Consider the following 26,581-nt stretch of genomic DNA (forward strand, 5'->3'; position numbering starts at 1 on the left):
GTCGTCGTAATAGAATCCGTCGCATTATCTTTTAGCTTATTTCAATGACTGTGCCTTCACTGCTTTATTTTGTTTCTAAAAAGTAATATCAAGTAAAATAAATAAATAAATTCTGGCATCTTGGGACAAATTATCACCACATCAATGACGAATTGAATGTCAAGCAATACAGTTTAAATTTGCATTAAAATACATGTATGTGCTAACATGAAAGTCTTACAGTCTTAATACAGACTAAGTTTGAACATGATTTTACCGATTTTCAGAAATTTCCTTACTGCTTACTGTCACAAAAAATGATGAAAAATACCCTTATTTTCTGTGACGTCCGAAATGTGACGGTTTTTGTTCAATTTCGCCATATTTTCGGACCGCCAAAATTTCGGTCGTCGCAAATTGGTCCGCCACAAAAAAGTCTTGTAAGGTAATAAACTTGTATTGAACCTGTCTCTTGAATCTAGGTAACTAGCACGTTATATTATTATGTTTTATTAAATGATCATGTCTCTTCTAGTTAGGATGTAACGAATCAAAGAAATGAAGATAATGTAATGATGCGTTGCGGAGGGGTTGTTACCACTAGTAACCACTAGTAACCACTAATTACCACTAGTAACCACTAGTAACAATTAGTAACCATTAGTAACCACTAGTAACCACTAGTAACCACTAGTAACCACTAGTAACCACTAATAACCACTAGTAACCACTAGTAACCACTAGTAACCATTAGTAACCACTAGTAACAATTAGTAACCACTAGTAACCACTAGTTAAATGAGTTACTCTCTTCACCAAATCAGATGGGTCTGCTCCACTCTCTTCTATATGTGTACTTCCTTCGCTATAATAACCGCTAATAAGAGCGTACTAACCATCTACAAGTGAGTTAAAAAACACACATAACCATTAACTGCTAGTAACCACTAGTAACCACTGCATTAGTAACCACTAGTAACCACTGCACTAGTAACCACTGCATTAGTAACCACTAGTAACTACTAGTAACCACTGCATTAGTAACCACTGCACTAGTAACCACTGCATTAGTAACCATTAGTAACCACTGCATTAGTAACCACTAGTAACTACAGGTAACCGCTAGCAACTACTAGTGACTACTAATAACCACTAGTAACCATTAGTAACTATTTTTAACCACTAGTAACCACAAAACCTTTATCACATGGTTCTATTTATTGGATCCTTAGTAATTATTTCAAAAAGGATGTGTTTAAACTTATAATTTAACCCCAGGTTTCCTAGCGTCCAGTTTGTGACACTAGTTCAGCTGATTGTCACTGTTATAGTGTTGGAAGTGTTGAAGTTATTGAGATTAGTTACCTTTCCTGCTCTCTCAGTCTCCTCTATCAGAGACGTTAGTAACCACTAGTAACCACTAGTAACCATTAGTAACTATTAGTAACCACTAGTAACCATTAGTAACCGTTAGTAACCGTTAGTATCCGTTAGTAACAACTAGTAACCATTAGTAACCATTAGTAACCGTTAGTAACAACTAGTCACTGTTATACAGGGTATACATACTCCTCTAGTATTAGCAATTGATTAATCTACATCAATTAGTCAATTATAATTAACTAATTATCTATTATTTATTTAACATACCTTAATTCCCAAAAATTTGGGCGACAACAAATTTGAGCGGGCCTCTCGCCCAAATTTTTTACAGACCAAATTAATTGCATAAATCTTTTCCGTCTGCTAAATTTTTTGCTAACCAAACTTTTGGCATTTGGCCTGTGGCCCTGAAATCTATAGAAAGATGGCTTTTTCTTCATATCCAAGTGAAATAATATTTGAAATTTTAGTTTTCTAATCTGTCATTCATGGCTTGACCAAGTAAAAAGGCTTATATTTTAAATGAATAGAAATAACTGGAATAGCTAACAGCTACTAATAAAACAAATGGCTAGAGGTACGGATAGCTAGAGATTTAAACAAGATCTGCAAATGGATTATCATCCACCGTAAAGTCTGATCTACAAGCATCAGTTATACCCGACTTCTCAAAGCCTTTCCTTATGTCATCTGGCCTCCCTTTTAAATATACAAAAAGTTCGTTGATCCAACGAGCGTGTACTTCACGGATCACTGTCAAGCGGGTATCAATTTTCACATTGTCTGATGAAACTCCTCCATTGAGCTGACACACTATGTTTTTCGCGTACCAATCTTCGTACTTATTGCGCATGCATTTCTTAGCCAGTCCATTGATAGATATGTCCAGGGGCTGTAGATGATGGGTCATATTAGCTGGAACTTTCTGTAGGATGCAGTTGTTGGCTGTCATCAGATCTTTTAGTGTCTGTGTGTGTTGGGCCCGAAACACATCTGATATCAGTAGCGCTTTCTGCTCATAGATCATGATGTAAACCTTCTAATTTTCTTCCAAACCTTTCGACCATCTGGTGAGGCGTCATAATGATAATTGTATGTGAAAGGGGTATGATAAGATATGCTGAGTGTAAGTAGACTAAACTATCTGATTGAGAGACTAAATATCACTATTGTATATCTATCATTTTGTACTGTGCCATCATCACTGTATTTTTTAGTAGTTACTGGGCAGATCGTAAATTTCATAATGTGAAACAACTCAGACTACCACCTACATGCTTAAAATTGAAAGCAAAATGACTGGAATAATAAGGAATAATAATGAACTAAGGCAAATATCTAACTGAAATTTTAGTGGAAAATCGTTCATTTTTCGAAGAATTTGTGCCCAAATTTTCGGTCGCCCAAATGAGTTCAAATTTTCTGCCCAAATTTTTCGGGCTCAAATAAATTGTGCTCAATATAATGGCACACAAATTTTTGGGAACTAAGGTATAGTAATTTATTGATAATTTGTCAGGTGATGCCCCTACCTCTGATCCATCTTGCTAATCTACTAGTTGGTCTTGGAAGCACACAAAGCTTAAGGTACCTATTTTAATGTGATATTTTTTTATAAAACGTTCATTTTTTATTGATTACAAGATTTTATAAATCTAACAGCTGAAGACGATTTACACATGTATTTTAAAAGCTCCTGCTAAAACAAACTTTTCGTATTATATATTTTAAGCAAATCCCCTCCAGGTTATAAATTATTGCAAATTGAAATTAATTTGTCATGTAATTAATGAGACCAAATAAGATGTTCACTTCTTAGTTCTTCCTTTTCAGTATCCCCATGTTTCAAGTTCTTAGAAGATTCACTGTCTTATTTGTTATGATCGGAGAAATCACTATCCTAAGGTTTGATTCAGGGTCAGGGTCAGGGTCAGGGTCAGGGTCAGGGTCAGGGTCAGGGTCAGGGTCAGGGTCAGGGTCAGGGTCAGGGTCAGGGTCAGGGTCAGGGTCAGGGTCAGGGTCAGGGTCAGGGTCAGGGTCAGGGTCAGGGTCAGGGTCAGGGTCAGGGTCAGTGTAATTTAGTGGGTGTGACCAATTATAAATATCTCATTAGAATTGAATTGAAATAACTTGTATCGCTACAAGACATTGCGTAATAATTACATTAGCGTTAGATCTCTTATAATCATTATTTCAGAAAAAGATTTTCAAAGTTGACCGTGGTGACCGTTGTTGCGATGTTGGGTGGTGTTATCATAGCGTTCATGTGAGTTATCCTGTAATAATAACGTCAACAGTGAGTACCGAACACTTATTAAAATTTGCTGGAGTAAAAGGGTCTACTCAATGTGGAAGTTGTAGGGCGCATTAACAATCAAATTGAATATTTTGCGCTCTGTACCTTATTAATGGATATATTTATTATTAATGGATATGTTTACTGCGCGCGCGTATTTCCACATGATAGTCCTTCTTCCTACTGTTTTTAAGCGATTCTGTCAGATATTTCAATTTTGCAGAGGTGATTTAGCCTACGATAGCTATGGTTACACACTAGTCTTGCTCAATGACCTATTCACGGCAGCCTATTCTATATACCTCAAGAAAATCAACGATAAAAAGGTAGGTTCCCGTGAATTTTGTCAGATCACATCCAACATCCATGATTTTTCTGTCTCTATTTACAGCAGGGTGTCATAATTATTGGCGCGTAAAATAACGGCCTAAATTATGGGTTTCGAGGTACATCAACACAAAATTCTGGAATTAAGAAAAAGTTCAGACGATTGTTTACAGACCAGTTTTTGAATTTTGTAATTCTGATATTCAGAAGTTATGACCCGTCGAAAAATATTGATTTCATCATAAAATACACATAAAATTTCAAACACGCCAATAATTCTGACACCCTGCAGCTGTACAAGCCACTTTGGGCACTTTGGGTTTGTATTTTAGAACCCAGAGATCGTCATGATGCCTTCATTAGTTTATCTGATGTATTTTCCCAGTTGATGGGGAAGCTCGGTTTGATGTACTATAATTCGATAGTTTCCCTTCCATTGTCACTTCTGGCTTTCATTATTTCTGGAGAATTCCAAACGGTTTGTTTTGATTAATTCAACACTTTTCATAACGTTTTCGTATACTAAGTAGGACTCAAGTTATTAATTAAAGTGGAACTAACTTAATTAATGAAGCCGCAATAAAAACATATTTAAGTTATGGAGCCGTGTTTTAAACTATCTCCAACTGTTCAGGTGAAAGTGTACGCGGGCTGGTCCGACAGCTGGTTTTGTGCCCAGTTTGTTTTGATTAATGTTCTGGGCTTTGTTCTGATGTACAGTGCTATTCTGTGTACTGCGGTGTGCGGGCCTCTTACTTACAATGTGGCAGGTTTGGTTTGCGGGTAGATGATAGGTTTTAGGAATTCTGAATTTTCCAAAACGATAAGTCCTGACACGTGACAGCGATATTAACCAATGAAGTTGCACTTTTACACCCCCTGTGTTTAGCTTTAGCCATTTGTATTGCAGGAGTTCTGAAGAGCGCCGCTGTTACTTACATTGGTATGTTACAGTGGTTCGGGGGAGATTACATCTTCAGCTGGCTCAACTTTTTTGGTTAGTATTTCACACTAACTTATACTGAGAGCATACGGATTACGTTTAGGTGAGCGTTTGTTTATTGAGTGATAAACAAACTTGACACAAACTTGACACAAACTTGACACAAACTTGACACAAACTTGACTTGTGAATTATCAGGAATAACAGTAAGTGCATTGGGCGGAGTGGTTTACAGTGCAGTGACATTTAGATCTTTGGAGCAGAGCAGAGCTGATAAGAACAAGAAACAAGAGGTTTACGTTGCTTAGCAACAATCACTCTAGGAGTACAGGTTACTTAGCAACAATCACTCTAGCAGTGCAGGTTACTTAGCAACAATCACTCTAGCAGTGCAAGTTACTTAGCAACAATCACTCTAGGAGTGCAGGTTACTTAGCAACAATCACTCTAGCAGTACAGGTTACTTAGCAACAATCACTCTAGCAGTGCAGGTTACTCAGCAACAATCACTCTAGCAGTACAAGTTACTTAGCAACAATCACTCTAGCAGTACAAGTTACTTAGCAACAATCACTCTAGGAGTGCAGGTTACTCAGCAACAATCACTCTAGCAGTGCAAGTTACTTAGCAACAATCACTCTAGCAGTACAGGTTACTTAGCAACAATCACTCTAGCAGTGCAAGTTACTTAGCAACAATCACTCTAGCAGTTCAGGTTACTCAGCAACAATCACTCTAGGAGTGCAGGTTACTTAGCAACAATCACTCTAGCAGTGCAAGTTACTTAGCAACAATCACTCTAGCAGTACATGTTACTTAGCAACAATCACTCTAGCAGTGCAAGTTACTTAGCAACAATCACTCTAGCAGTGCAAGTTACTTAGCAACAATCACTCTAGCAGTACAGGTTACTTAGCAGCAATCACTCTAGCAGTGCAGGTTACTTAGCAACAATCACTCTAGCAGTGCAGGTTACTCAGCAACAATCACTCTAGCAGTACATGTTACTTAGCAACAATCACTCTAGCAGTACATGTTACTTAGCAACAATCACTCTAGCAGTGCAAGTTACTTAGCAACAATCACTCTAGCAGTGCAGGTTACTTAGCATCAATCACTCTAGCAGTGCAGGTTACTTAGCAACAATCACTCTAGGAGTGCAGGTTACTTAGCAACAATCACTCTAGCAGTGCAGGTTACTTAGCAACAATCACTCTAGCAGTGCAGGTTACTTAGCAACAATCACTCTAGCAGTGCAGGTTACTTAGCAACAATCACTCTAGCAGTGCAAGTTGCTTAGCAACAATCACTCTAGCAGTACAGGTTACTTAGCAACAATCACTCTAGCAGTGCAAGTTACTTAGCAACAATCACTCTAGCAGTTCAGGTTACTCAGCAACAATCACTCTAGGAGTGCAGGTTACTTAGCAACAATCACTCTAGGAGTGCAGGTTACTTAGCAACAATCACTCTAGCAGTGCAGGTTACTTAGCAACAATCACTCTAGCAGTGCAAGTTACTTAGCAACAATCACTCTAGCAGTGCAAGTTACTTAGCAACAATCACTCTAGCAGTACAGGTTACTTAGCAACAATCACTCTAGCAGTACAGGTTACTTAGCAACAATCACTCTAGGAGTACAGGTTACTTAGCAACAATCACTATAGCAGTGCAGGTTACTTAGCAACAATCACTCTAGCAGTACAGGTTACTTAGCAACAATCACTCTAGCAGTGCAGGTTACTTAGCAACAATCACTCTAGCAGTACAGGTTACTTAGCAACAATCACTCTAGCAGTACAGGTTACTTAGCAACAACCACTCTAGCAGTACAGGTTACTTAGCAACAATCACTCTAGCAGTACATGTTACTTAGCAACAATCACTCTAGGAGTGCAGGTTACTTAGCAACAATCACTCTAGCAGTTCAGGTTACTTAGCAACAATCACTCTAGGAGTGCAGGTTACTTAGCAACAATCACTCTAGCAGTTCAGGTTACTTAGCAACAATCACTCTAGCAGTGCAAGTTACTTAGCAACAATCACTCTAGCAGTACAGGTTACTTAGCAACAATCACTCTAGCAGTACAAGTTACTTAGCAACAATCACTCTAGCAGTGCAGGTTACTTAGCAACAATCACTCTAGGAGTGCAGGTTACTTAGCAACAATCACTCTAGCAGTGCAGGTTACTTAGCAACAATCACTCTAGCAGTGCAGGTTACTTAGCAACAATCACTCTAGGAGTGCAGGTTACTTAGCAACAATCACTCTAGCAGTGCAGGTTACTTAGCAACAATCACTCTAGGAGTGCAGGTTACTTAGCAACAATCACTCTAGCAGTGCAGGTTACTTAGCAACAATCACTCTAGGAGTGCAGGTTACTTAGCAACAATCACTCTAGCAGTGCAGGTTACTTAGCAACAATCACTCTAGCAGTGCAGGTTACTTAGCAACAATCACTCTAGCAGTGCAGGTTACTTAGCAACAATCACTCTAGCAGTGCAGGTTACTTAGCAACAATCACTCTAGGAGTGCAGGTTACTTAGCAACAATCACTCTAGCAGTGCAGGTTACTTAGCAACAATCACTCTAGCAGTGCAGGTTACTTAGCAACAATCACTCTAGCAGTGCAGGTTACTTAGCAACAATCACTCTAGCAGTGCAGGTTACTTAGCAACAATCACTCTAGGAGTGCAGGTTACTTAGCAACAATCACTCTAGCAGTGCAGGTTACTTAGCAACAATCACTCTAGGAGTGCAGGTTACTTAGCAACACATACTTAAGCTGTCTATTTAAAAAACCCTAAACAATGAACATTGAACATGAATTACTTGATCTGATAGAATGGACAATAATTGGTTAATCTAATTGTACTATAGCTATAATAGATGTTTTTCGTTAAATTTGTTTTTATTTATATCATTTAATTTTACAAACCGTCAGTATGTACGCTACACGTTTTTATTTTTACGGGGATTTATATCATTTATTTAATAACATGTAAATAGATTTAGACGTGTTTGTCTTGACACGTGTTTCAATTTGAATTTCATTGCTTCAAAGGTTTGGAATAAATTCTAATTCAATTAGAATTATTAAGTATAATCACTCTAGCAGAGCAGGTTACTTAGCAACAAACAATTCAATTAGAATTGTAGTTTATTTGAATCTTATTGTACTGTTTATAATCTTGGCATGATTAATATGTGTGTATTTTGTTGTTTACTTTGGTATTATATTCTGTATTTGGGTTGTTTGTTTATTATTTAGAGAGTTTTAATTTTACCATTTATTGTCAATTTTTGATCATATGGTGAAAAATGGTGAAATTTTACAATTTGGAAACCCAATTCACCATAAAAATCATTCACTATTTTTCACCATTTTAATTTTTTATTTTCATAGTATCAAATTGAGATAATAAATGTGTTTTCTGGTACTATACGACAATCAAATTTCAACTGAAACGAATTTCAACTGAAACGAATATAATCTAAGTTTAAATTAAGTCTATTGTCTAATTAATCGCAAAATTTTAGAAACAATAGTCCAAGCTGTTCAGTGCAAGTCTAAACTTCTTAACCTATAGGATCGATATTATGGATGTGTAATTTACCATGTGTAGCGTGAAGCGTCGTGTTTTTAAATCTGTAGTTCATAGTACTTCATGATCACAGTGTACTTTTTGATAACAGTGTGCAGTGCCCTTTCCAGAGGTTTGTTTAGGATAGTTAACTGATGAAAGTTGAACAATGAGCTTACTAGTGTAGTACCTAGTGTAGTCTGGTAAGAATAGTAACTATTACTAGTGAGAAGTTAGTAACTAGTCTAGTAGTCTGGTAAATTAGTAACTATTTAAATTCTCTTTTTTCTGTCCAGTACCTATAATCATCAGAAGCCTACATCAAGTGTGGTGCCTTGCTGGCGTGTGGTATCGTGACAGCGGATGCGAAATGAGTGCGACCGCTGCGCTGGCTCTCCTCTCCGACTACTCTTACACCAGTCAACAACTTGCGGATCGGCAGCATAGGTCGGTCTCTTACTTGCTTACGCTGTGATGCTGTCATATAATAATGCATCCAAAATACTTTAATTGGTATTTACAACCTACAAGGACGTTTGAGGTTTTAAACTTTTATTTTATAAGGATGTCGGTGGCAGTTGCAGTGGGGGGGGGGGGGGTGAACACGTTTTATTTTATTTTTAGTTGTGGAATACGGGCTGAAACCACCAAGCAAATAATGGCGGGGAAGAGGGGGGGATGCCCCCCCCCCCCCCCCCGTAAGGGCGGACCCCGGTACGTATTCTTTTAAGTACGGCATCGTAAATGTTTCGAAACTTCGAGATTATATAATATCCTCCCTGTAAAATCGATTTAACCGAAACAAAAAGCCATCCTAAGGATTTTTGACTGTTTTGAGTTCCATTACATGCCCTTTCAGCTGACCAACTGTTTCCCAAACCTTTTCCACGCATTAATGCCACTTTATTGTCACTTTTTTTGCCATCTTTCTCTTTTGTCGAGTATCCTTAGTTGTAAACATCGTAGAAACGTGGATTATTCGAGGGAGATATAATTTTATCAAGGAGAAAAACTTTGTCCTACAAATTTTAACGTCAACAATCAGTTAATAGGTAAATACCAATTAGCTTAATTACCAAAAAATAAAAACTTATATGGGGCTCAAAAAGATCGGAATCGCTTGAAACACGGAGAAATATTATTTTATCGCCAAAAGAGAATCAGATGGCAAAAAACGTGAGAAAAATACCCTAACACTGGGCCACGGTACCCGTAAATACGTTAGGGGGGCACGTACCCCGTAACACTGTGTATGGGGGGCACTTACCCGTACACTGGTAGGGGGGGGGGGCACGTACCCGAAAACACTGGCGGGGGACCTTTTGAAATAAATTTATGCCTAAAAACAAAGCTTCAGAATTAATACAGCTTTCCTAACATAGGGCCAACATATAAAAAAATAGGTGCAATAGCCTTTAAAAAGCAACACAAAACTATAGTACGCTTACTCATTTAAATACCAAAGTGAACCCCTGATTACTATTATAAATACCAGAAAAGAATTATATATAAGACGCTTCAGTGAAATGCATTAAATTATTCTTTATTCAGGAACTAACAGTAGAAGATGTTATCGAGCTACTGTACCGAAGGTCCAAGCAGACAGTAAACAGCACACTAGAAGTCCATCGGCCAGACCGCCCTTCTTTAGGTTAGTTCCTTCACGTTTACTGTTTACAATGGTGTGTTAACCATTAATGTTAACAAAAAACGTAATGGTGTGATATAGTTACTGTTTACTGTAACCGTGTGTGTATGTTACGGTAATGGTGAGGAATACCATTACAGTTACATGTAATGGTGTGCTAATGTTACTGTTGTATGTACCGGTGTGATAATATGGTTACATTAATGGTGAGATAATCATAACTGATTCTAGTAACATGGGAAAATGATACATTAATGGAGTGATAGCCATATACTGTTGTATGTAACATTGTGATATTTTACAATAATGGTGGAAAACATATAATGTTACTTAACAGTGTGGATATAATGTTTACCGTACATGATGTTGAACTGTAACTGTCTACTGTAATGGTGTGATATTGTTACAGTAAATTTGTGATTCTGTATTACTGACACTGTACTGGTGTGATATTGTTACAGTAAATGTTGTGATCCAGTTACTGATCACTGTAATAGTGTGATACTGATTACTGTCACCGTAATGTTGTAGATACTGTGTAACAAGTCACTGTCATGTTGTGATTACTGACACAGTATTGTTGAGTGATACTGTTACTGTCACTTTAATGATGACAACTGTTACTGTCACTGTAATGTTGTGAACGGTTGCAGTAATGTGTGCTACTGTTACTGTCACTGTAATGGTGTGCACTGTTCAGTAATGTCTGGATATTGTAACTGTAACTGTAATGGTGTGCTACTGTTACTGTTGCTGTAATGGGTGCCTACAATTCACAACACTTCCCCCTAAGAGAAGAAAGTACTTTATATAGTTTGTTCTTGGAACCCTTCATGATCAGCACAGTTTAATGTTGTTTTAAAACAATGTTTTTATTTTGTGCTCAAATTAAAATAGGAACATGGAGAGTTTTTAAAAATGGGTATAATTTCACTGTTATTATCAGGATGGTTCGATATCTAGTGTCATGGCGAGGTAACCTCCACAATTCTCCGACACTGGTGACAAGCCCGAGACGGAACTAAAGGACATCTCACAGTCGCCTTCCTGCTCTGGGTCAGGACCTCCACCTACCTCGGGCAAACAGGTATTTTCATAACTTGGGGTTCATTTACTTGGAGGTTCATCTAGAACTATGGCAACTTAGTTACACTTTAACTAGTAAAATGAGTAAAAAATTTGGCAGCTTTTCTTGACCAAAAGACAAGCCATTCTATATATTCACTAGTTTATCATTTTCATTATAACCACTACACACCCTGCTAAACTCTTAAAATAACTTGTTTTTTGCCTAAATAAATTGTATCATTATATTAATTAAACAGAAGTTACTTTCCAATTTGCCTTGATTGCCGCTGTAAAAAAGTAAAAACAACGTAAAATTTCAAGTTGTATCCATATCAATCTTAACAAAAACAAAGGTGAGGCTTGATCATATACCACATAACTCTAGGGAGCTGAGTGTTGTACAGTAAATCAGTAGATCTGACGATGGAATGTGGTCTTATGACAAAGTTGAAGAATTCCAGAAAATATGTCAAACTTGTAGCTTACCAACAACTAGGGTACACTACAGTGGGTGGGGGTACACTTGGGTTCCCGCATGTCACATCTTAGTATGTTATTTAGTGTCAAATATTATCGTCAGAACGCGTGGTGCCTGTGACCTGATACAGTACCCATAGAAACACATAAGAGCAAGAAGAAAATATGTAAACGTTTATTGAACTTATCGCAATTCACCTTTCAAAATTGCTCCTTCATAAAAAGAATTATCCGATTTTTTATACACATTCCACACACAATTTTCAACTCACCCTGTATATATATATATATATTACAATGAACAACGCTTCTACAAACCTCAAATTACATGCAAATGCAAACATCATGTCAGAAAACTTACAAATTACTAAATCCATATTCCGTACAAGCTCCTTCATAAAAAATAACTTAAATAACTAAATAAAAAACAAAAATCAAAACGAAACGAACGAAAATGAAATACAAGAACAAAAACTAAAAATTAAAAAAAAAAAATTCCTAAAAGCATTTCATCAGCATAAACTAGTTGGTGTGCCTACATTTCCTTATGAGTTCCCGCCTCCTATATAAAGATTGGAGGGAATCTATTAAATAGAAAGAGGGAACTCATAAGTAAATGTAGGACACACCAACAAGTTTTAATGCTGAAGAATGCTTTTAGAGAATATTTTATTTTAATTTTAGTTTTTTTTTTTCTTGTATTTCATTTTCGTTTCGTTCTTTGATTTTTGTTTTTTGATTTAGTTTGTTAAGTTACATATTTATGAAGGAGCTTGTAAGGAAAATATGGGTGATTTAGTAATTTAGTAAGTTATTCTGACACTGATGATTGCATTTGCATGAAACTTTGAGTTTTGTAGAATCGTTGTTATCATTGTACAATGCTCCCCTCCCGGTAGAGCACTCTTGAAACTGGATTTCTTCCAAAAGAAACATCATTATATATATATTATATAATATATATAATATACTTCAGTTGAAAACTATGAACTCGAATAATTTTATCGATTTGACAAATTCCTCGAACCAGTGGTGGTAGCAAGTCATACCAGTAAGAATTATTTTCAATTGGTCACTCAGTGCACTAGCTATTAAGGCCAACGTGTACGAATGTACACTGACATTTGGGCCCACCCTGTATATTATATATTTATGAATAGCTCCTGAAAGACATAGGAAAAATTTTAGCTTCTGTCATAAATAAATTCATAAATTCCGTGACCTTGAGTTGGTATACTGCTTTCGAAAATATTTATCCTTAAAAAGAAATGTTGCAATTATACCAGAAAGCGACGCCATCTATTGAAGCCTTGAAGGTTTGACGGAGATCCGCATGGAAAATGGCAGCTACTTTGTCGAGGATCGGTAACATCTCTAAAATAATAAAGTAATAAGATTTCGATTTTTTAGCACACTGAGAGGTTCGATCATGATAGATTAATAGTTTAAAACTATTTTCCCACACAACACAATTAAATACAATTTAATGAGCTATGTAAATAGTAATCTCGATGTTTCGTCTATGACGCAGAGCACTCTAGCCGAAAACGTTTACAATACATGATGTATATTGTTTCTGCCTGAGTGACTTCATTTCGTCCCCATTAATCTCTCGACTATCACTTCTTATATAGTTATATATTTCTCGTATATTACAAATTGTTTTTTCACTATGGACACGTGACACCATTCCACCTCGAGTTCAGAAATTTAATGAATAGTCGTATGAAGTATTCAGTATATAAACATTACACACAATGAGGCCTATTTACAGGGCAGCTATTTAAACAAGTTTTTAAAATAAAATCACACACGCAAATTCTGCGAGCTACATATATACAAAAATACTGTAACTGCCGTCTGTTTGTATTAGTGATCAGATTTTAAAAATAGTGTTGCATCTCGGAAATGGCACAAAGACCGGTTTTATCAACTTATCGAAACGTTACCATTTTGCCCGGATCTGAATAGCGCTACAGAACGATCAATCCTGCAAATGCCTAAACCTTTGTGTAAGGTTTTTAAAGCCCCACATAGTAATAATTCCTAGTAGCTAATTGGACGACTTGATTAAATTTATGACTTTGTTTAAACTAAGGCATCAAATTTTTTTGATTGGGACGAGAATTTGTAACTTTTTATATTCACAACCTATGGCAAGAATTTAATTTGAAATTGAGGATAATAATGGGAACGTAATTGGTGGTATATCTCGAAAAGAAAGACTGTTTGGCATTCAATAGTCAGTATTTTTTTCACTTCCAAAATGGACCCAAATTATATTGTCGTTAATCAGCGACCTTGAAAGAAAGCGTTCAAAAAGGCCGGAATTGGCAATCTTCTCAAATTATACCTAGCAAGAGTGTTCTCCCGATTGTCATTTTTCCTCAAATTATACCTAGTTTGGTGTACCTCGACTGAAAACATAACTGTTTTTTTTTGCGATACGGAAGAAAACTTGAAAAACAACCTTTTAAAACGCAGGAAACACTGAAAAAAAACCTTTAAAAACACCGAAATAAAACCTTAAAACCTTATAAAAAAGAGAAACCTTAAATCCCCACCCTGGCCATCGCTAGCGTATCATATTGAAGTAATGACTCCACAGTTACAGTAACCACAGATTACCACATTAACAAATAACCTCGCTAGCTTATCATATTGAAGTAAGGCCCCACAGTAACCGAAAACCACCGTAACAGTAACTCGCAAGCATAACAATATTAAGTAAGGCCCCACAGTACCAGTAAACCCCAGTAACAGTACCACAGTAACAGTAACCTCGCTAGCTTATCAATATTGAAGTAAGGACCCACAGTAAACAGTAACCAACAGTAATCACAGTAACCACAGTAACCCACCATAACAGTAACTCGCCTAGCTTATCACTACTGAAGTCAAGGACCCACAGTACAAAAACCACATAACCACAGTAAACTCACGTAAAACAGTCACCTCTCGCTAGCTTATTGACTTTAAACCCTTAAAATCAGGAGGTTGCGTACGCTGAACGGTGACGTATTGAAGATACAGAGATGCAACAACTTGTTTCGGAGCAATACGAGGTCCACGTGATGAATAACAAGAAAGATAAGAAGGAGAAACAGGGAGGCTGACGCTAAAAGCTTGAGGCGGATGACTGGTCGTTGATTTTAAAAGTTTTGCCAGCGTCTGTAAAAATTCAACTCTGGTCAATCAAATTGAAGTCCAATCAAACCATAATTCCGACAGTACTCCAATTTCGACTCCAGTTAGAAAAATAGTGCGTTCAAATGAATTCCTAAGTGGCAATCCATATCAGGCGAATGAACTATTTGCAATGTTGAGCAGATTTCATGAATTTAATAATACAACTCTGTTGTCATCAGTTGAGGAACAACCACTACCACCACTAGTTGAGGAATCGTCTTGAAAACACTGTCTATTTATGACGATTTAATCAAAGGAACTGCTATCATAAAAACTGCTGTACTAGAAAGGTATTGAAGTTTAGTTCCCATAACTTTCGCTGTTTGCACAAGAGCAAGTGTAACTGCTCATCCACATATTGTGAACCTGAATGAATCCTATCTGCAACACTAAACTTATCTCAAGGCATGTTGAGTAGCTGGAGTCCAGGGACGAAATTTGCTAAAGGGAGTCGGTAGACTCGGTTTTCAGGGAAGTAGACTTAGCGGGTGTGAGGCGCTCTGCTGATATGCTTTTAAAACATGCACAAAACAAACGTATGTTGGTGCTCCACGTGTTGAATCTACGACTTAAGGCGGGAAATTATTCCCGAGGATCCATTGACAACAGTTCTCCACAGCTTTCTGTCCTCCAACAGTCTAGCTATCTCACTACTGACTATAGGCCCAGAATCTCTGCTTTTAGGTTATCTATGTGTTTAAGTGAGGTGTCGCCCCCTGTTCATATGCCCATGACTCGGCTTCCAGAGGATCAGTTTTGGTTCATGTCAGCTCACGATGTCGGTGAGCATGACCTGCAAGTCTGAGCCATCCGTGGGTTTCTTGGAGCTGACTTTGGGAAGATCACCGTACAGGCTGTTGTTGTCTGACATGGTCTCGATATTGATTGTGTTAAGTGGCCATTCTTAACATTCGCGAATAGCAACCATCAACCCATCTTCTCTAGACATTTTCGTCATAGTCAATTCGGAACCGTACGGTAGCACCGAACTGCCACAAGTGCTGTTAACACTTTGATCTTGATAGACTTCTAAGCTTGTATGGGATCGCGAGCGCCAAAGTTTTTTGAGTGTGTTGCAAGCCCCCAAGCTCTTCCTTTCTAACACCTAATATCACTCTCACTGTCTCTGATCCTATAGCCCAAATAGGCGCAGCTTCCACTGCTCTATTGGTACTGTTACCCAGGGACTAGATGGAATCAGGGTTCTTCCGATGTTCTGATAATGAATTGGTTTAGTGCCACCTCATACATTCTAAATTCCAACTGTAGCAGCAACCCTTTCTACCTCTAGCATCAGCGTCTCTGCCTCTTTACAGTATCAGCTATCAGAGCAATGTCATCTACTGTTATGATATTCTTGCATTAGTATAACTTGATATTCAGTTTATCCAAAGCATAAGTATCCAATAATTAACAATATTCAAGTACAATCTGGGATTCAATTGCTAGTGTATAAGTTATTATATCAATTAATATATGTGTTCTAGATATAGATACGGATTCTGGGGGAGGAGTGGGGCCAACAGGGGGGTGCATTATCGGCGGGGGCGCCAACAGGCAACGTACCCCTCTGTTAGCATCCCAAGTAAGATTAAGTTCCAACTAAAAAGTAGTGAATACGAGGTTCATCGGCCCAAATTATTGTTTTTTTTCGGCTATTGCCTGATTCCTAAATAACCGATATATGATTCTATTCCTATATATAATAGACAAAACGGAAAACTTATGACTAGATCATTTATTTGACAACCAAAATAGATTCTAAATACAACAAAAATAAAGTAAAGATCTTATGTAATATCTGGATAGGAACATAGTCATAATTTATGAGTCGTATTCTTAAAGTATTGAAAAGTATTAAATACTTTCCAACACTATATATAACAAAAAATCGAGAATATGAATGTTATGTACTAAGTAGATACGGTGAATCGTTGGACAGTTTTCTCTTGGTAGCATATACGATATATTTATCAGAAACAAAGTGTAGATAATAAGGTCATTGATTTCATTTACATTGGAGACATAATTAGAACTACTATTTAGCTTTCAAAATTTCTCGGGAGGTCAGTTTTGAAACCGTTTAACAAGACGGAGGAAACAGCACTTTGTAGAGCGAAGCTTTGTGGGAGTTTATAGTTCTGCTGATTTCAATATATTTTAGAGTCTGGTTAAAACGCACCATTGGCACATTCTGATATCCAGTTCTCAATCGATGTACCATCTCCACTTTTAATGGCACCCCTGAACTAAAAGATACAGTTATTCCTCATCCCAATACTGATTATTCATGTATGCTGATGGGTATGTGGTACGAGGGGTAGATGCTATTTGAGCTGGGTGACATCAAGGAATTGGTCGACACTTCTAAGGAAGTGCCCTCTACACAGGCATCAGAGATCTCGCAGGTGCGGCGTGCCTAAATGGATACGGTCCCGGAATTTTGGTTCGGTTAAATTTTAAATCGTTTGTTTCCGATTAATTTTCAGGTCTTAATCTTTTACATCGACACATACAGTTCTAATACCTTCCATTAATACGGGAAATGCCATCTAATTTTATCTTGACAATTTTCCATCACCTCAAATTTTCAATCAGTTTTCAATAATCAATAACTTAACCTATCCGCATCTAAACCGTCAGTATCGCTCAACAGATGGTGGCAGTGAACGGTATTGCCCTAATCGCTAATGGCAAGGAGCTCGCGCCGAAATGGCACTCCGATCCGACCTAATCCCTCCGTTAATATCTCCGTCTCTCCCCTCTCCCTCTCACTTTTCCCTCTCCCTCTCCACTCACTACCTGTCTCCCCTCTCCCTCCCTCCCAGCCATTCCCTCTCTTCTGACTATCTCATCATATGTACATCTAGAGATTCGGCACATGCCTCAACCTTCAAAGATACCTGCAACAAAGTGGGGCCTGCTTGTGGCATACATATCGGAGCAGGCGGACAAGTTGTGACAATAAACTCAGACAGTGCACGAGATTTCATCGGAGCTATTCGTGCTAATGTTCGAGACACAACAAAGATTGTGATTTGTTTGGTGCCAAATGACAGGAAAGATCGATATGACGCCATAAAGAAACATTGCTGCATTGAACAGCCCATTCAATCACAAGTTTTGGTCACAAAGAATCTGAATCCAAAGAAAGCCATGTCTGTTGTGACCAAAGTTGTCCTGCAAATGAATGCAAAGCTAGGTGGGGAGCTGTGGTCGATTGCAATTCCTATGAAAGGAGTCATGTATATTGGTATAGACACATATCACGACAGTGGATCCGCAAGGTCTGTGGGAGGATTTGTGGCCTCTATGAACGACCTGTGTACAAGATATTACAGCAAGACAACTTGGCAAGCATCAAAACAGGAACTGATCAGTCAGCTGGAAGTTTGCACTGATGAAGCTTTGCAACAATATTTTAAGCTTAACAATGCTTTTCCTAGTCGGGTCTTCATCTTCAGAGATGGAGTTGGTGATGGTCAGCTACTAGCTGTTAAAGAAATGGAGCTTACTTCCATCAAGAGAGCACTGGCTAAGCTACCACAAAAGCCTCAACTGATATTCGTTGTGGTAACAAAGAGGATTCAACAAAGATTCTTCTTGAAGCAAGGTGGTAGACTCTCAAACCCTACCCCTGGAACCGTTGTTGACACCAAAGTTACCAGTGATGCTCTGTTTGACTTCTTTTTAGTCCCACAATCGGTTGGTCAAGGTACGGTAACCCCAACTCACTACAACGTCCTGGAGTTCTCCACCAACATACAACCAGATCACCTCCAGCAGATAGCCTTCAAACTCTGCCACATTTACTTCAACTGGACTGGAACTATCAGGGTACCGGCTGTGTGCCAGTATGCCCACAAACTTGCGTTCTTGGTTGGTAACCACCTCAACAAGGACCCATCTCCTCAGCTGGCTAACTACCTTTATTATCTCTAGAACTTGTTGGTGAACCAGAAATATTGGTACTGACAATAGAATCCCGTGAGAGACACTGATTCACGTCTGTGATGCAATCTGCATGCTAATTATTGATTAAAACAGAATTTCATCTATAATATGGCTGCTAAATGCTAATCATTTGTAGTGCAGGAGTATTGATCGAAGTTAAGCTAGGAATGTCTCTCCTAATAGAGCATGGGTGCAATTACCAATGCAGTTTTTGAATGTATTTGGTTTTTTTTTAATTGTTTTGAAGCGTGTCGTTTCGAGAACAGATAGCACCGTGGCCGTTCTAATAAAATTTATTGTTTGTGCAAATTTAACTTTGTCATTAAAATGTTGCATGTCCACGAAGCCCATAAAGCATATGCTATGTGAAGTGATATGAGTTTTAAAAAGAATAGCAACACTATCATATGTACTATCATGGTAAGTAATGAAATTTTGCCGTACCGTTGTTTTTAACTATTATATGTATTAGGGATCGTTCACATATTACATAAGCCAGCCTAGGAGAAGCTAATACGCTGTGTAATATCTTATATGTGTAAAGACAAAGTAGTTGTTTCAGTGAAAAGGTTAGAATTTGGACTGCGTAATGATTTTAAAATAAGCGAATACAAAAGTTCAAAAACGTGAACGGTCCCTTATTGTTGACGATTTCTGTAGATTTTTTCGCTCGGCGACTTATCTTGCCATGCAAGGAAAATACGATATGGTTGCCATTTAATCTGTGTCAACATCCGTTATGAAGGATGCAATTGTGAGGCTGTTTTGCTTTGTTTTTAATAATCTTAATCACTTATTTTTTAGCAAAAATACACTTTGTCAATAAAGGAAAGTAATTTTAGATTTTATAGTTTTTAACTTGAAGGGGTAGTAGCTGCTTACCACAGTACAGTACTTATTACCAGTTTAATGTTTAAAAATAGATTTCAAAGTGGACTCAATATTATATTATTACTATATAAAATATTTCTATCGATTTGGGTTTGTCACAGAGAAATCTTTCAAGCTGAACTAATAGAAATATGGCTCATATCATAATATTAATATTTTTCCTGGAAATTCTAAGCATAGGCTACTCTTAGTTACAGTTCAGTTAAAATTAGGGAAGGAATTTCATAAAATGGACGATTTTGATATTAAATATAAGCATTCTTACCCTTTCAAATCAGTCCCCATTCATTACGTGTAACCAGATTGTGACACTGTAACGATGCTAATGGAAAGTCAATTTGAGCAGACCTATAATCTACTTAAAGGATAAACTCGGCTTTCATGTTTTATCAATCATAGCTAATATCTTACTTTGATAAACTTTTTTTTCTCCTACCGTTCTTTACTGCACAAAATCTCAACCTCTGTTGACATGAATAACATCGATTTGCGTCGTCATATTTAGTTAGTCAATGCCTTGTCTCTCTCGACTTAATCTGTAATCAATCACTAAATTGTAACGCCTTCGCACAACCAACCAAAAATTTTGCCCGAAGTTTTCAGATTTATTGTTAAATAACTATTTGTTATAGTGCATCTTGAATTTTATTCCCGTTACAGGACGGCCGCGATAACTGGCCGCTAAAAACTCTAAATTGCAATCGTATTGCACTTTAAGCTCGCAACTGGAGGCCGGATTTTTGCGGTTGTACTGTATGATCTACAAAACGCAACTTTTATTTTGCCCTTAATAAAAGCCCTTATAAAACCAAAAGAGGGATAATTCATCTACGATGGCTAGGCTGTCCCGGCCTTCTTTTTAACTAGCGAAATCTCTTCTGTCCGCTAAACCAAGTACGCTTTTGCGCGGCACCGAATGTCTTACCGCGAATGTGTAGATCCCTCGATCAAAGTACGTTTCAAAACAGACTGAAAGGAAATCGATCTTATTCATGGCCAAGTGATCACAAATGAACTGATTTCATTTGTATTCCACTTCTTTATCTTTTTCTCGTCAGATTGAATCCCTCAGCCATGTCAATGGGGTACGGAGAACTGGAGGCAAGCAACGATAAGCAGAATGTATCTAAAGTACAGAGGAAGTCCATCTCTTTGAAGCTCAAACGAGACTCTCATGATGAAACTAGTGAGTTCAACTTTTATTGTGATATGCTTCGATAACTTTAGAAAATATTCAATGAATCTGTATTTCTCATTACTTCAGAGTGATTACTTTCAACAGACTGAACTAATTCAGGCAATCCGCTTCCGGTGGAGAAGACTGAAGAAATGAAAAATCAAGCAGAAAGCTTGACCTGGAATTTTAAGGTAAATGTCGTCGATTTTAAACATTTATTTTTAAAAGTGGAATGGGAACGAAAGTGGAATATCTAACGAAAAGTACATTTTGTTCAGGCTTGTATTCAATCTCGTCCCCCCAAAGGTGAAGCTAGCTGGAGAGAAGAAGAAAAATAAGGAAAATTTATTGAATTTCTGTGAAAAGTGTAAACGACCTATCCTCATCCACGGAAGACTGGTCAGTGGTTATAAAATTTGAAATAATCGTTCTATTTTCTGACACAAAAATTGATCAAGTTGAACATTTACTACGAATTTTAAACCACAAGATGTAATGGGAATACCCGACTAAATTCTTGTTTCAGATCCCGTGCAAACATTTTCTATGTCTGAATTGTGCTCAGAAAGGAACACGTAACTGCTTCAAGTGAGTCGCTAATCTTACCGTGTTGGATCATAAGTACAGTTTGGGCAGTTTGCCATAATTATAAAATAAAAATATCGTAATCATAAATACTGAAAAAGAGCAGTCAGGTCTCTAGTCTACTGTTGGTAATATAATAGCTTGCTACACAATATATAATGAAGCAATGTTTCCCAGAAACCTTATATGCCTCCTCAGGTGTGATACTCCCATCAAAGGAATCCAGCCGGTCCCTAAAATCTACGTCTGCGCACACGAAGGCACCCGTCACAGTCTCAACGGTTGTCGCAAATCATACCTTAACTTTGTCGGACTTGATCAACACCAAAAACTAAGGTACAACCACCGCCCTCGCTGCGAACTTGTAACTTGAGTTCCTCCGAGTGGAGTGCGGCACACCCTGAAAAGTGGATCTGTTGGTAAAACTTTGAAATGGATTTTAATGATTTGTCGATTGTTGCATTAATATTTGATGGAACAGGTTCTATTAATTAATTAAAGAACGCGGCGATCGTCCGTGCAAACTGTCTTAAAACTGTTTAGTTATAGGACACGTAAACAACTGAACTATAAACTGAACTAAGCTTGAGAGGTTGAATTGTACAGTTTTTGCCGCTCTACAGACTCTAAATGCAAGAGTGATCTGCTATGGCTGATTATTTATGTCTTTCACCCGGACATCAAGCGGTAGAAATTCTGAGTGATTGGGACTTTGAATGAACTGTAACAAGAACTGTTAAAGTAATTAGGTTGAAACTTAGCTCCCAGTATAATGAATGGTGATCTAGACTACAGGGTCGATAAAACAAGATCTGTTTATTTTTTCTGTGTTTTATTTTCTATTATATATTTCCAACTCTCATTCAACGGACCCCATGAGCCTTTCTCGAAAATGGTTAGTACTCAAGCTTTGCCATTCAGCCGATTATAATCACAATGTCAACTTTATTCGTAGTTTCAAATTCCAATGAAAAACTCACATCGATTTAAATTATTGTTTTGCTAATTCAAAACGTATGTTTTGAAATGGGAGCCTCAACCTGAGCAAGCCCAGTTGGCGATCGGCCAAATTTAACAAATTTCAGACACAGCGGTGACGACGGTATGGCAGTGGATCAGAATGTGGACAGTGATGGAGAACTGAGCGTGAACAAGCAGCATTCCACCCCGGCCCCCACCACTCCTGCCCCCACTGCTCCTGCTCCTGCTGCAGCCCCTCAACCTCAACCCCAGCAACAAGTCCAGGTTCGCTAGTTCCTTAGTTCAGCTACTTTTTGTCGGCTGACTGCATCTTGATTAATTCTTTAGTCTTTCGCTTTTGAAATCATTCAGATTTGTAGTGATTTTCTGGTCTCTGATTGAAAGACAATCAATGGAGAGAATCTTAGCTAAATCATGGTTAAAAGGATAGTATGGTGAAGCCAATTTTAATGAAAATTTTGAATGCTCAAGTACTATGACCGAGTTTAATTCAATCTTATTTGCCAGGTTTCGGCTGCCCCGCCCCAGTTTAACCTGGCTGCTGCTCTTCAACCTACCAGCATCGCCTCCCTCCCGCCGGGCACGATGCTGCCTGGTTCTCACCAGGTGGCTGCTGCTGCTGCTGCTGCCGCTGTCGCTCTCAGCAGACCCGGCATGTTCTCCCAGATCATGCAGCCTCCAGTAAGTCAAACAGAATTTCTATACAGCTTTATTTATCCTTCAATCAGATCTTCTAAAGAGCTTTTTGTGATTCTTAAAATTTTTGGACTGTTAGTTTTTATTTGCCTGGATGTATTCAAGAATACGCAACACAATTTTTATTGCCATGATTCAAATAATCCATATAATTTATGTAATTTCAGAGTGTTGCTCATCCAGTGATGACCAACTCAACAAGACTAACTTTTGCAAATCCAGCCACACGGCCCACTGCTGTTCTTATCTTTCCTCGGGTAATTCTAATTCCATTTTATTTATTTTTTATTTATTTTTTAAATTCCATTTTAGAAGTATTGCGACAATTTCTAGAATAGCACAAAAGCTTAATTTATCTGATTTTTGTAAATTTAATAGTTGACAATGTTTCAGCCTCAGCTGGCAGTCACATCCATGACACCACTTCTTGTCCCTCCACGAGGACTTGGAGCACCACAGATGCTCTCTCTACCTGGCATGCTTCCTCAGCCTTCTGGCATGATGCCAATGCCTCCCAGTCAGTTCCAGACAGTGCCTCAACTCCTCAGTGCAACAACTCAGCAACAAGTTCCACCCCAACACGTGCCCGTACCTCAACACGTGCCCGTACCTCAGCCTGTCCAACCTGAACCTCGCACCCGACCGCAACTCCCCACCCCTCCCTCCATGCCAATGCCTGAGCAAATGCGGGAGAAAGGTCCAACAATACGGGACACTCCCCCTCCTGTCCGCGAGTATACGCCTCCAGTTCGGACTGAATTGCCCGGGCAGCTTAGAGAGGCGCACCCTCAACACTACAGTCCTTCCCATGATGCGCCTCCTCCTCCTCCACCTAGAAACTTGAGACCTGATCAGCGGCCCTCCCATGACCCAAGGGAACAAAACTCACATGACCCCCGGAGAAATAGTGACCCGAGAGAGCCGACAGAGTTTAGAGGTTTTAACCGAGAAAATTCTTATCCTAGCCATGAGTATGACCAAGTTCCAAGAGACCCAAGAAAGGCTAGAGACATCCCACCCCCGCCTCCCCCTAGAAACGGAGCTATGAGATAATATATTGAGGTGGACTTTATAGTTTCCTGATAGTTATTTTATTGATATAAATCCTATTTTTACTGTTTCAGTTTATCAGATTTGGAATGTTTTGAAACTAAGTCAACTTCAAGGGAATCTAGATGTGCACATGTTCTGTTTTTATGAGATTCTTTTGATTGATTCAAACGTTTTGCTAGACAATCGGCGATTACATGCAGAAAAGGTTAAAAACTAAGGCCAAGAATGTTTCAAGATATGTTGATCTTAAAATTCAAGGTAACACAGTTACATGGAAGTCGAATAGATTTGAATCAGAAACATCGTTAGAAATCTTGCTCGTGCTTGTGACGTCGATGTATTTGTCTCTGCTGTACGTTTCCGATAATCGATTTCCTCAATTCTCGAATTTCATTTTTTGGCATGAGCTTATTATTTAATTCTGGGAATTATATGGCAATAAAATAGGACATACTAGTACTACTATACAGTTACTTATGCTGTTAAAAATTCTCTTCAAATTTATTTTCAGTCGATAAAAGATTACAGACAACCGATTCGTGATCCCGATCTTAATTTTTGGAAATTTAAAATCTTTGAAAAAATACTTTAAATCGACGTTCGAGGTAGCTAAACCGTCCAATTGCAGATCTGAGAATGGATGTATTTAAGTGAGCTTTGACCGCTTATCTACTAGCTATTGCGAGGAAGTCACATTCCTCTCATATTGATTAGAGCTCCCAGTCCCAACTATTTCATATTTCAATTTGAGGGACGATTTTCGCATTTTGACTTGACGCTGCAACTCCTTTTGATCGCGCGATCAAAAGGGGTTGAAGCGTGTGTCAACCAAAGGATGAAATGCACGGCTATGTAGCTTCTCTGGGAGAGAGCGATTATATGTGATCGACTCCTAATATGATATGTGGTGCGATTCGGAATCACAGTTCAAAATCAAGTTGATATGTGATATCATTATTGATTATGATATTTCGAATATTAAATGTACGGCATACTTGTCATACGTTGTATGACCCGCCGCGCACGAAGTGCGCGGCTCCCCCTGTATCGTCAGAACGATAAAAAAACACATAGTGAAACGACCGTGGGGGTCGCAACGTGATACAACGGCATACGGGTTTCATTTATAATTGTAAACTGAACAACTGTCAATCAAGCTTACTTGGAGTTTGGGGACCTCAGGCTTAAGTGTTTTAAAGATATGGCGCTGGTGGAGTGAAACTGGCAGGCTGGCGCCGTCCAGTAAACAATCAAACCTGATGTATGCAGATCATGGCAAGTGATTTCACGTGCACTGCACCATGTCCTTAGTATACCATGACATTTACAAACTGCGAACAGTGAAATATTTAACGGGTGATACTCGTAAAATATCTGTTCCATATATTGGACGAGTCCAACTCGGCGCGCGTCCTGGTAGGTTGTAAACCTACAATGAAATATCGGTCATTAGAATATAATAAATTCATGTCACAAACAGTAAACCTATGGACAAGCAGAGTGGATCCCATTTAGTTATCACTTCGCACTAAATTAAGCTCAATTACCTTATCATCATCAACAGCTAGTGATACCTGTACAATATTTATTTAAGATTTTGTAACATCTTCGACGAGTTGTGAAGCAACTCTGAATTCGGCGCCGACGTTTAATAAACCTAAAACCTTATCAGTACCACTACACTTTGAAAACGTTGTCAGTGCAGTCAATACTCAATTATCACCAACCAATCTGAGGAATGGGAATCCTTACAGGGTTGTAACTACAGTTAGCTGAGAATCTGGTAACACTGTCACTAACAGGTTGGAACGCCTTTATCTACATCAATTAACAGTTTATAAGTTTGAGATTCTCTTCAGTCCTCACTTCCTCTCAGTGGGATAACCGATCGTTAAATTCTTTTACTTTTAGCGTTCATAGTTTAAAATGGCCAAATCAGGATTCCCGGCCCTTCTAATCGCGGTGGTCACCTTCATTGCTGCAGCTCATTCTTCAGATCACACTGCTATCAGATTTCCCGAGTCACTGAGCACTGAAAACTACGTGTCACTTACCCCGAATATGACGACTACACAGACAGGCCTGACCATCTGCGGCTGGTTGAAGAAGTCACGGGAGGAAATGGGGTCATACGCTGTTACAGGAGCGGGGGCTTGGTTCAACTATGGAGTTATGAGACAGACAAGTGCTCATAGCAGTGAGATTCTTCTCATGGATAGTATGAGAGAGGTTAGATTTTAAGAACTTCAGCTTGTCATTGCGAATGTTCGTCATCGTGTAAGACTAAGATTTTATGATTTTGACTACATCTGGTTGCTGTTGTCACTGTCAGTTGTGACATTTTTAAC

The 26,581-nt window shown here is 38.3% G+C and overlaps 5 protein-coding genes across 5 annotated transcripts in view; 3 read left to right on the forward strand and 2 right to left on the reverse strand.

Annotated features, from left to right (window-relative positions):
* Positions 1-26,581, reverse strand: part of LOC134817619 (uncharacterized) — an 87,506-nt gene that overhangs the window by 49,237 nt on the left and 11,688 nt on the right. The gene's annotated exons all lie outside the window — the stretch shown is intronic.
* LOC134817621 (inactive rhomboid protein 1-like) overlaps positions 1-26,581 on the reverse strand; it is a 149,411-nt gene that overhangs the window by 31,617 nt on the left and 91,213 nt on the right. The window lies entirely within an intron of this gene.
* Positions 734-5,261, forward strand: LOC134816784 (nucleotide sugar transporter SLC35D2-like). The gene is made up of 10 exons (XM_063825779.1): positions 734-884; positions 1,258-1,378; positions 2,882-2,949; positions 3,196-3,267; positions 3,560-3,628; positions 3,882-3,984; positions 4,371-4,463; positions 4,620-4,755; positions 4,896-4,982; positions 5,127-5,261. Exons 1-10 carry the CDS (start codon positions 829-831, stop codon positions 5,234-5,236), a joined length of 915 nt encoding a protein of 304 aa, XP_063681849.1. The 5' UTR covers positions 734-828; the 3' UTR covers positions 5,237-5,261.
* LOC134816666 (piwi-like protein 1) lies at positions 17,746-20,173 on the forward strand. The gene has a single exon (XM_063825619.1). It carries the CDS (start codon positions 18,053-18,055, stop codon positions 18,836-18,838), a length of 786 nt encoding a protein of 261 aa, XP_063681689.1. The 5' UTR covers positions 17,746-18,052; the 3' UTR covers positions 18,839-20,173.
* Positions 20,748-25,223, forward strand: LOC134816427 (uncharacterized). The gene is made up of 9 exons (XM_063825264.1): positions 20,748-20,927; positions 21,039-21,109; positions 21,225-21,317; positions 21,445-21,506; positions 21,702-21,839; positions 22,589-22,748; positions 22,992-23,165; positions 23,348-23,437; positions 23,574-25,223. The coding sequence occupies exons 1-9, from the start codon at positions 20,816-20,818 to the stop codon at positions 24,231-24,233; spliced, it is 1,560 nt and encodes a 519-aa protein (XP_063681334.1). The 5' UTR covers positions 20,748-20,815; the 3' UTR covers positions 24,234-25,223.

The sequence above is a fragment of the Bolinopsis microptera genome, chromosome 6 (genome assembly GCF_026151205.1).
Source record: "Bolinopsis microptera isolate Bmic1 chromosome 6, MBARI_Bmic_1.0, whole genome shotgun sequence".
Lineage (NCBI taxonomy): Eukaryota > Metazoa > Ctenophora > Tentaculata > Lobata > Bolinopsidae > Bolinopsis > Bolinopsis microptera.